Source organism: Anarhichas minor, unplaced genomic scaffold, assembly GCF_050575085.1.
Source record: "Anarhichas minor isolate MPS153535 unplaced genomic scaffold, ASM5057508v1 ptg000044l, whole genome shotgun sequence".
Taxonomy (NCBI): Eukaryota; Metazoa; Chordata; class Actinopteri; order Perciformes; family Anarhichadidae; genus Anarhichas; species Anarhichas minor.
This window is the reverse complement of record NW_027466490.1, coordinates 275,001-287,498: the sequence shown is the minus strand read 5'-3', so window position 1 is coordinate 287,498 and position 12,498 is coordinate 275,001. Positions and strand designations below refer to the sequence as shown.

Sequence of the window (12,498 nt, the reverse complement as noted above, 5' to 3'; positions counted from 1 at the left end):
GAGGAGGAGGAGGTGATGGAGGTCAGACTGACAGACATTGGGGGAAAGAGGCTGGATTTCTGGGAAGTAAACGGACACATTTGGCCTCTTTGTTGTTTGAAGAGCCACAAAAAAACTACAGATTGTGTCTGCAGGCTCCGTGTGTATCGACATGTTTTATATTCTCTAATCCTCCACATTGTCCCTGTCTGGCTCACTTAGTTGTGATGTGGAAGCTGTTGCCATGTTTTCTTCTTCATGCTGAAAGATGGATGATGTTTGTAACCACATCTTCTCTAGGTTATTTAACAACTACACTACTTATGAAAGTAATTCTACAATAATCTGAAGTCAGATTAAAGTCTGCAGGTGTATAAACTATGGGTAAAAAAAAGAACATTTTGCAGATCTAGATTATTAATTAAAAATATGAATAAACTAATAAATGATGTCTCAGTACAGATATAAAGTAATGTAAATGACCTCAATCTTTACCAGCTGCAACATTACAGAGATGAACTCATTAATGCATGAATAATTGTGATATATATATTACACTTCTAGCTCTATAATAACTTTGTTTGTGTAGTTTTATATTTTAATGTATGGAAACACAAGTCTTTAAGGGAAATATATTGTTTGATATGTTTTGTGATGATAATAAACTTTATTTATACAGCACCTTTCAAAATAAAGATACAATGTGCTTTATGGTTATAACAGGAATAAAAAAACAATTCAATAAAAGACATTCAAGTTAAAATGGAAATAAAACACAAAAGTAAGAAGTAAAAACAATAGAAGGCAACATAAAAAAATATAAACACGTTTTAAAGATTGATACAATAAAATAAAAGGTTTTGAGAAGTAATTTATAGTTATTTTATTGTTTTTATTTTTGCTTTATTTTTCTTCTTTTATTGTCTTTGTAACATCTGTTTTGAAAACGTGCAACATAAATAAATGTATTATTATTACACTCCTTGAAGTAGTTGTAGCTCCCCCCCGGCTCACACTGCGCATGTCTATCTCTCTCTGCTCCATCCGGGAACTTTCAGAAATACCATTGACAGCCGAAGCGCAACTTTTCCCCAGGCAAAGTGAAATCAAGCCGCGGACTGGGACAAAATGTAGTCCTCCGTTTTTCAACTTAAAACTACGGAAGGAAAAGCCGACCCGCTCCCCCGGCGGACCCCTCGACGTTCGGCCGTTAATCTGGAGAGGACCCGTCCGGGGCCTGAGCTCTTTCCGCCGGGTTCGGACTACTTTTTGAAGACGAGCGGAAAGTGGGTGATGAGTCTCTAGCCTGTAAAAAAAAAAAGAAGCGAGAACTTGCTTTTTTTTTTATTTTTTTTGGCTTAGGCAGCCCGAGTAGTTCTTTCTTTACATTGTTATTGTCGCTTTGGAAGAAGAAGAAAAAAAAAATCTTTTTAATTCACTTAAACTTCGGTGTCCGGTCCGCGTCGAAAAAAAGTGGGAGAAAAGTGCTTTTTCCGGTCGCAACATGGAACTACAAGGCCTGCAAGAGGCGTTGAAAGTAGAAATCCAATGTCATCAGGTAAATGAAAGCTCGTTGTTATTCTCCTTCTGTGAGCGAGTGAGGAAGAGGAGGGAGGAGGGAGGAAGGAAGAAGGAAGGGAAAAGAGGTTAACACTCCTCTCGCTTTTATAATGTCGACACAACGTCCGCCAACAAGTCCGATTTAAGTGCACTTTTCCACCGCTACTTTCTTTTTTTGTTGTTGTAATAATTGTTAATTTTTGTTGTTGTTGCGCCGAGCAACACCACTATATCTACGTGAGTAATAGTAATAATAATAATAATAATAATGCGGTGTGTGGCGATCCGGACGCGACCTGAATATTTATGAGTTTTTTTTGCCAAAGAGTCTTAGCTGCTGATGCTGATCCTCCGACTGCTGCTGCTTTGGTTTTTTTCACCACCGCTTTGTTCCTCCCTTTCACATTACTACTACAAAAAAACTTGAGGGCACTTTTTTTTTTTTTTTTGACCGTAATTACGCTCCTCCATCGGGTTTGTTACTAAATAAACTAGTTGCACAGATGAAGCAAGACCCACAGGTAATATATATATATATATATATTTATTTATTTATTTAAATATATAGCGAAACGAGGCGAGTGTGAGAGAGAAACTTTATCAGCATTAAAATCTTCGGTTATCCATCGTGACTTTGCTCATATATAAATGTAATTTGATGTGTACTTGTTTTATATTGTAGGATGGAGAGCTTAAGAGACAGCTGCACGACAGGAGAATAACAGCACTAAGCGACAAACAAGTAAGCTCACTATATATATATATATTATATACCTGTGTGTGTGTGTGTGTGTGTGTGTGTGTGTGTGTGTGTGTGTGTGCGGGCGGGCGGTACAAACTAGCCATAACAAACATGGTGGATTGTGTAAAGAAAGCAGAAAGTCTCCATTAACCTTCCTCTGCTCGTGTGAACTGTTCCTCCTCTGTGGAGCTTCTTTTTGTCTCTCGGCATCTCAAAGTTGTGTTTTTTTTTTTTTAGCGTCCATTTTGAGTTGGTCGACATGTTTCTGGAGAGTAAAAAAAGAAGCTGATAAAAAAAAGGAGCTAGCTAAGCTCAACTATCCGGACCGGGACTTTGTTTGTTGTTTCATATTGTTGGGAGTTGTTGAGTTGACCGTTAATGACGTAATAGAGTTGCTTCTTAATCCCGGTTATTGTTACTTTATACTTTATTTTAGTCCGGTGGTGTTATTTCTACCTCGGAGGAGGGGGGGGGGGGGTCACGTGACGTCACTTGATTCGCCCACTTTCACTTATTTTTCTTTACTATCTTGTTTTAGCTTTAAGCTAACTCTGAAGCTACGGTGTGGATGAGATGCTGAGAGGAGAGAGAGAGAGAGAGACGCCGGGCTGTAGTGTTCAGCACCGCGGACAGCTCCTCTCCTCTTGCTCCGGTGGTAGCTTAGCTAGCTGCTAAGTTAGCTGCTTAGCTCAGCTGCTAGCACCGCCCCGCCGGTCGGTCCCAGGCCCGATACCGGTGGACTACGCGTTGGGCCCGTTATACCCGCTACGCCGATAGTTAGATAAACGCCTAAAAGACTGTAATATAACGAGTTGTTATCCCTAAAATAAAAGCGCACTACTCTAAAAGCCCGGTGCTCTTAAAAACACTCACTCAGAGTCGGAGTTCAGTGACATCCGGCCTCACTACGTCCCAGACTCCGCTAGCAAAATGCTAAATTGAACAGTTAACGTGTAAAATCCTCACGTGAATCACAACATATTGCTTTATATGACTTTTAAAGGAGATGCTTCTCATTTCGGCTGATATTTAACTTTAACAGCTCTTCTGTGAACTAAGTTAAACTAACAAAAGTAGAGGCTTTTCAAAATAAAGGCCACACAACTAGCCCTCATTAGCGAGAAGATTCAGTCTCATTAAATGTGGATTATCATGCAGTTTTCTCAGTTCGTCATTAAACTTATTAGTTATATGTTATTAGTTATATTCATAATACTTATTAGCACATAACGGGACACAAAGCACCACACTATATATATATATATATATATATATATATATATATATATATATATATATATATATATATATATATATATATAAAAAAAAAATCCAGTTTCTACTTCTGCAGCTAAACACTTTGTGTTTTTCTTCTTCTTCTCCTCTCAGTTTTGGTAGTGGAAGCTTCCATTTTGAGAGAGAGAGGGGGGTGGTTTCTCCCCCCCACCTCTAACATGGAGAGGGAAAAAGTCTGCAGAGTTTCGTGCAGGAGGAGGACGGGGGGGATGGGCCCCATTCATGCCGAACATTACCATTTTGATTGCTTTGATGCTGTTTTTGGTTTGGATGTGTGAGGGGGGGGGGGGCGGCAGTGAAAAGAGAGAGAGGCAGAAAGCTCAGTCAGCACTGTGCAGGGCTGTGTTTTAATCACTACGCTGATTAATTCTTCTTCTTCAGCTGCAGAAACATGTGACCTTTATTTTGTACTTTTTCCTCTCACTGCACACAGAAGAGCTGCTGCTCCTTTAGCCTCGACATGCTAAAGCTAAAGCGCCGCTGTGTCACCATCTATCATCTGTTATGATGACCCTTGAACTCTGAGCTACTAATAGAGCCGCTGTTGATCATGAATCATAATGAGATGAGTGTTTACTAGTTGAGGGCGGAGGGGGTTACAAGCCTGGCGGTCATTTCATGGTCACACTTTATTTATTTATTTATTTGCTGTGTGACAGGAAGAGAAGCTGTGAGTCTGTCTTCATGTTGTCAGTGAGAAGTTTTAATAACAGTTTGTATTCAGAGGGGTGATGGGTGTAAATGTGAATAAAGGAGGGTGCGTTCAGCAACGAGACGGTTTGTCTCTGCTCATATCTTCAGTGGGATCGACTACCTTCCTCCTGGATATCCAGGGTTCATTGATCCTCTCCACTTGCTCTGCGTTGCATCATCGTGACTCCAGTGTTCTCCGACTTGTCAGGTGGAGACGACTTGTTTTTGGTTATTTTTCTGTCGTTTTATTTATTTGTTCCTCAGAGCAGATAGTCGTAATCGATCTTCTTTTGTCCGCAGTGGATTTTATTCTCCTGTTAAAGTTTAAATTGTGATGTTTTTATTCCGTCTCTGGTCCCGAGAAGTCGTATGTTTGTTATTATTATTTTGACACGACTACTTCTAACAGTGTTGACACTTCTCCTCTTTTCTTTTTTAAGTTTCAGGGAGTTTATTTTTTATATATTTACAGATTTACAGCTGGTACAACAAACCAGAGTGTGTGAGCAGGAGGTGCTCATGGGAGTTGTAGGCATTTATTAAAATTTTTTGAAAAGGTTTTGCTTAGATGCCTGAAACACATATATATATATATATATATATATGTATGTATGTATGTATATGTATGTGTATATGTATGTATATATGTATATATATATGTATACATATATATGTATACATATATGTATACACATATGTATACATATATGTATACATATATATGTATACATATATATGTATACATATATATGTATACATATATGTATACATATATATGTATACATATATATGTATACATATATATGTATACATATATATGTATACATATATATGTATACATATATGTATACATATATATGTATACATATATATGTATACATATATATGTATACATATATATGTATACGTATATATGTATATGTATACATATATATGTATACATATATATGTATACGTATACATATATATGTATACATATATATGTATACATATATATGTATATATATATATATATATGTATATATATATATATATATATGTATACATATATATGTATATATATGTATATATATATATGTATATATATATATATATATATATATATGTATACATATATATGTATACATATATATATATATATATGTATGTATATATATATATATATATATATATATATGTATACATATATATGTATACATATATATGTATATATATATATATATGTATATATATGTATATATGTATATATATATATGTATACATATATATGTATATATATATATATATGTATATATATGTATATATGTATATATATGTATATATATATATATATATATATATGTATATATATATATATATATATATATATATATGTATATATATATATGTATATGTATATGTATATATATATATATATATGTATATATATATATATATATATATATGTATACGTATACATATATATATATGTATATATATATGTATACATATATATATATATATATATATATATGTATACATATATATATATATGTATACATATATATATATATATATATATATATATATATATATATATATATATATATATATATATATATATATATGTATATATATATATATATATATATATATATATATATATATGTATATATATATATATATATATGTGTGTGTGTGTGTAATAAATAAAACCATATTTGTATTGAGCACCAGTGCAGACGGAGTGATTAGACGATCAGCTGCTGTTATCTGGACCAGTCTGTGGAGAGAAGCTTACAGGCGTCTGATTGGTACAAGTTACCTGAACGCCCCCCCGTCATTGGAGGACATGCAGGAAAAGGCAGGTCAAGAAGAGTGTACTCGTACTGAAGAGTACACGTAATATATTTCCTCATTATCAGCGATGTGTTTCTGGATGCTGGACATCAGGACTGTGTTCAAAGGTCACCACTAACGCCGCTGACTGACGCTCTGAAGTACACACGCTGTGCTAATGTTAGCATACGAGATGTTAATGCATCACAGACTACTGTCACATCACATGTACGTCTGTAACGCTCACGTGTTGAATTAAAACCGTCTCTGAGAGCGAAGCTGCAGTTTGTAGTCTGGACTACGGCGTGAACTAAATGTGACTTTAGTTTGGTTATAACAGCCGTAGATTACAGCAGAAACAGAAGTGGGAGTGAGGAACAAACCGAGTGATTATTCTCATGTGTTTATGCTTAGTTTAGTACTAATGTTCTTTATAATGTAGTACTTCTGTGGTTTCCCTTCATGGCATTAATGAGGTTGAAAATACTAATACTACGTTGTTTTCACCTTTTTGAGTGTTGCATTGTGGGACAAACGGCGGCACATTTAAGTTTATCCAAAGTAACCAGATTACTCTGAGAAAACGTTGCAAATCCACCGTATTTATTTATATATATATATATATATATATATATATATATATATATATATATATATATATATATATATATATATATATATATATATATATATATATATATATATATATATATATATATATATATAAAGTCATGTTATTTCTAAATGTTTCTGTAGATATGTTATGGAATCAGTTCATATGTAATGATGAACTCATGTACTTCAGTAACGACACTTCTGTCGTTATTTGAACCCAAAACAACGTCTTTGTCTAAACTTCACTGAGCAGTTTCCTGTGAAGACTGAACTTTATTTTGAAAAGACGAGCAGAAATTAACTGGTGTTGCTGGACTTTAGTATGTAAACTCACTAAAATTTTTGCATTTTATTTTGGTGGAAAATCCGACTTTATGCCGACGATATAACTTTGTTTACATAAATCTTAATCTTATAATTAACGACTTCTTGTAATAGGTTTTGTTGAAAACACGACTTTATGCCGATGATATAATAATATATACATCTTAATCTTGTAGTTTGACGTTTTCTTATATGGGTCATTGACAAATAAGGCTTCTAAAAAGGTAATTTTAAAATGGATGTAATGCATATTTTTGTTTCTGGAAAAATGTGGTGAAACGAGTCTAAGTTGTGAACCAACTTTTCATAGTATTTTAAATAGTTTTTAACAGTATTTTTTAAACTCACAGGCTAAAAAATGTCAGGTGGCGCAACCACATATTTATAGAAAAATATGTATTTTCCTAATATTTATTCAAACTGAAATTTATGAGAAGTATCCCTTAGACTCTAAGGGATACTTCTCAAAAATGTATTAATGTCTACTGTGTCTAACACATCGTATTTTGTGGTTGTGTTTTATATATATACAATAATTTATCATAATTGCGTTCTCTTGGCAGGTATTTAGTATATTTAACTTTTGATTTTACATTTAAACAGAGAAACATAATAATTCAAATATACAAATGAATACATTCAATACAATAGTTCTTCACATCATATTAAGCAAAAAAAAACTCACTTTAACTTATTATTAATTTCTTTAAATTAATATTTTACCTGGTCGCACCACCATGACATCAGTTGTGCCACCTGACAATATTAGTAATCACAGGAAATATGCAGAAAATTAGCATTTTTTTTTTTTTTCAAATATAACAACATGCTTTTAGTAAACAGACTCTTTTTAAGTAAAAGAAGTAAATATTTTATAGTAATCATGTTTAGCACATATCTGGAACAGGCAAAATCACAGTCTCTTCCGCCTGCGTGTTGCAGCTTCTACCTCATTGTAGCAGCGTTTTGCACACACTCCATACAGGACTTGTTGTCTGCTCCCTGCGTCCTGCTGGTTTTGCTTTACTTGACAGTGGCATCCTTAATAGTTAAACAATATTCATTAATATCATGAAAAATAGTTTGAAAGTGTATAATATAGTTAACTTAACACTGTTAAACTTTAGAATTGTTTTTTATATAATGTCAGAGCTTTAAATATAATATCATAGAGTGACATTCTCTGCAGTTGCACCACCTGCCTTACTGGTTGCACCACCTGACATTTGCAACTGATTTCAAATGAAACAGGCATCTACTAGGACACTAGCATTAGCTTTTGTTCTTGCTAACAACTTCATACATATACATTTTAAATAGAATAAAGACATTTATGATAAAATAACATTGTTCTAGTTTTACATTGGTTGTACCGCCCTGACATGGAAGGTGAACCACTCTACCTAGAAGTTGAAAGTAGCTGTTTTTATCAATATTCAAAAGAGATATAAAAACATTTTCACTCTGCTATAAAGGTCAGTTGAGGTCCTCTTGATGATGCAATAACCTGTTTACTGTTTTCCACTTTAATTTCATAATAAAAGTCCCATCTTTACAGCTGTGCCACCCTGATATTTGAGAACATTCAAATTGCTGGACAAAAGTTTTTAAATTATCGCAACAGCTTAAAACTATTGGTATTTGTAAAAATTTGGTTTATTTGAATCGTTTTAACAATAAAAGCATCTCCATAGTATTTTATTTTGAATTTATTATAATTTAAATACCTTTTTTAATAGTTTTCTTAGTCTGTTCATCTGCTAGGACAGGTGCACCACCTGACATGTTCAGGGTTTGAGAAGCCAAAACATAAAATAATATATATTATTTGATTGTACTGAAAATGTATCAAAACTGGATAGGTTTTATAGAATGAAATGATATATGTCACGAATTGATACAATTATTTTAAAAGGAAATAGTGGACTCGGACACAAAAATATGCATGTTATGTCATTGACCCATATATATAAGATTTCTTTGTGAAATTCTGAGACTATTTTTATAAAGTTGCAACTTTTCTTTGTTGTTAAAACCTTTTTTGTATTTATTCATTTGAACAAAACGTCTCTACCTTCAGGTGAAGATGTAAAATGTTTTGAGATTCATTCGTGAAGAAGAAGAAAGGTTTTCTTCTTCTGTGGTGTGTGTTGGAGGTAGTAGCAGGTGCTTCATTTCAGGGTCATTTGCATGTTTTAGTTTTCTGAGTTTATCTTCTAACCTTTTGTGTCTTTACTCAATTTCACGCAGACCTGAAGTTAATTATTGTGGCTTCATGGACATCAATGTGTTTTCTCTCCCCCCCCCCCCACACACACACACACACTCGATTATATTGGCATATTTGGTATTTACAAAGTTCAGAGTGAAGAAGCGTCTCTGAGTGTTAAAGGTGTGACGTTCACGACTCACATTATGTTGTGATATTTTTGTAACCGGGTAAAAAAATGAATCCGTTAAATCAAATCTATTAAATCTTGATATGAGGAGTTTATTTATTTTCACGTTTAAGGAGTCGGCCTTTGTGTTTTGGTGCATAAGAAATAAACGTAATAGAAAATAATAGTCAAGAAACAGAACATATGAAGATATGCACAATATGTCTGTTTCTAAGTGAAAGAGCTGTACAGTTTCTTATGCAGAAATGTGTAAAATGTTGACCGTTATATTTTATTTATTATAAAAATACGATTTTAATGAATTGGTGCGATGTGGAATAAATCAAATATCATCATTTTTTACCAAATACTTCAATATATTGATATTATCTTGAGTATTGGTGCTCTCACAAAGACATTTCTGATAAATAATCCTCAGTAATGTGAATAAAAACAAACGATAGAAGTCGAAGTTCAGAAAATCACTTTACTGTAATACAACCTTTAAAAATAAGAAGGAAAATACACGCATGTCATACGACATTGATCTGTTGTCACATGACTGTTGGTCTCAGATGAATCAATCATGACGTCATAGTTTCACACTTTAATGTTTTTACTAGTGCTGGGCAACGATTAAAATATTTAATCGCGATTAATCGCATGGATTTTTTGCGATTAATCTCATTGTTATGGCAAAGTTCAATAATTAATTCAAAAGTAGTGTATTGCGCACTTTTATTTTAAAAGTACTGCTATATGAACAAAAGGGCAATAACATTTGGTTCACGAGATGCAGGTAGCATGTTTTATACTTAATGTGAATATAATTCATACTTTGTTGGCATCTTATTCTGAAAACCGGATGTTCGTCTGAAGAAACCGGATGTTGTCTCACGGTAATCTTTCCGCTAACTTTCAAAGTCCTTCGCTCGCTCCAGATCTGTGCCGTTTAAATGCGTTTACCGTGAATGTCAGCATATAGGTGCACTAACATGTAAGTGTCTGCTGAGTTGACCACGGAGATCTGAGTGTCTGCTGACTTTACCGCAGCGATGTCCAGTAGTCTCCAGGGAGAGCAACAGCTGGTGCAGCTTCTCTCTTTATTTCTGCCCCCCCCCCCTCGACCAGAAGCGGAAGTCGCCTTTTCTCTACAGCAACCCTGAAGGGACATATTATCTCCAATACAAAACGATAAACATGAGACAGTCTGTTACAATAATAATACATTAAAAATACTTACCTGTTTTTTTTTGTTTTGTTGTTTTATAATTATTATTATTATTATTTTTTTTCCCATCTCAAAAGGCTCAAGGACACACACACATACATACATACATACATACATACATACATACATACATACACAACTGACTATAGGACGTCTGCTGGCTTTTATCCCACTGTTCTTGTTATGTATATGTATTGTCTCTTGTCTTTCAATTAAAAAAAATAAAATAATAATAATAATAAATTTAAAAAATGCGTTAACGCGCGATAAAATAATTGTCGGCGTTAATTAATGAATGCGTTAACGCGAAATTTACCCGTTAATTTGCCGAGCACTAGTTTATACACAATCTGGTTAAAGTGAACGCTTTATTAGAGGAGACATTTATAATGACAACATGAAGAATAAAATGTTTTGATGAAATATCACGATTTTAAGCTTCGTTTTGGCTGCTTTTTACGAAGGAAGCGTTTGTCAGACATGATGTGTTCAAGGACCGTAGGAAAGATGAAAATCTGACGATAATGACAGTTATTAAAGCTTCTGGCTGAGATCGACGGTGTAGTTTTGGTGATTGTATAAAGAAAACATGCTTTTCAATCCCTCTGGTGGTTTTTTGAGGGTTCAGAGGGTTAAACTCCAGCTTGACTGCTTCTGGTTCTGGTCCCGGTCCCCGGTCTGTAGACCTGGCTCTTGGTGTTCATCAGTACTTAAAGAGGCAGACGTGGTGTGTTCAGGAGGGTCAGCGAATGTGAGAGTTTATGATTGAATTCAGTCTGCAGAACAAAAGCTGCCTCACCTCCGTATCATAGCAACTGTGTGTGTGTGTGTGTGTCTGTGTGTGTGCGTGCAGGAAGAGTCAGACCGCCAGAATAAAAGCATTTATAGATTTAGTTTTTATTAGAAAAGGTCGTTTTAGAGACATAATAGGTCAAATAAATCAATGAATCTATTACAGAGCCGGAGAACGAGGTTAACATTCAGAGAAGAAACTTTAATGTTCTTTATAGTGAGAAGTACATTCTCCTGTGAAGTTGAGATGCTTTTATTCTTTACCTTTTAGTAGAACTCATCCTGTAAACTAAAGCAGAAGATGTTGTTGATTTAGTAGAACTCATCCTGTAAACTAAAGCAGAAGATGTTGTTGATTTAGTAGAACTCATCCTGTAAACTAAAGCAGAAGATGTTGTTGATTTAGTAGAACTCATCCTGTAAACTAAAGCAGAAGATGTTGTTGGTTTAGTAGAACTCATCCTGTAAACTAAAGCAGAAGATGTTGTTGGTTTAGTAGAACTCATCCTGTAAACTAAAGCAGAAGATGTTGTTGGTTTAGTAGAACTCACCCTGTAAACTAAAGCAGAAGATGTTGGTTTAGTAGAACTCATCCTGTAAACTAAAGCAGAAGATGTTGTTGGTTTAGTAGAACTCATCCTGTAAACTAAGCAGAAGATGTTGTTGGTTTAGTAGAACTCATCCTGTAAACTAAAGCAGAAGATGTTGTTGGTTTAGTAGAACTCATCCTGTAAACTAAAGCAGAAGATGTTGTTGATTTAGTAGAACTCATCCTGTAAACTAAAGCAGAAGATGTTGTTGGTTTAGTAGAACTCATCCTGTAAACTAAAGCAGAAGATGTTGTTGGTTTAGTAGAACTCATCCTGTAAACTAAAGCAGAAGATGTTGTTGGTTTAGTAGAACTCACCCTGTAAACTAAAGCAGAAGATGTTGGTTTAGTAGAACTCATCCTGTAAACTAAAGCAGAAGATGTTGTTGGTTTAGTAGAACTCATCCTGTAAACTAAGCAGAAGATGTTGTTGGTTTAGTAGAACTCATCCTGTAAACTAAAGCAGAAGATGTTGTTGGTT

General features: G+C 34.1%; 1 protein-coding gene and 1 long non-coding RNA gene across 2 annotated transcripts in view; one reads left to right on the top strand and one right to left on the bottom strand.

The window, feature by feature from the left end:
• Nucleotides 1-850: 850 nt before the first annotated feature.
• Nucleotides 851-3,113, bottom strand: LOC142970801 (uncharacterized). The gene is made up of 2 exons (XR_012959303.1): nt 2,433-3,113; nt 851-1,566 (listed from the first exon to the last, which is right to left on the bottom strand). It is a non-coding gene; the product is annotated as an uncharacterized LOC142970801 (long non-coding RNA).
• Nucleotides 1,041-12,498, top strand: part of phf21b (PHD finger protein 21B) — a 55,023-nt gene continuing 43,565 nt past the window's right edge. The window contains exons 1-2 of the mRNA XM_076111235.1: nt 1,041-1,537; nt 2,222-2,281. Coding sequence (XP_075967350.1) covers nt 1,484-1,537; nt 2,222-2,281 — 114 coding nt within the window. The 5' untranslated portion in view covers nt 1,041-1,483. The remainder of the gene's footprint in view (nt 1,538-2,221; nt 2,282-12,498) is intronic.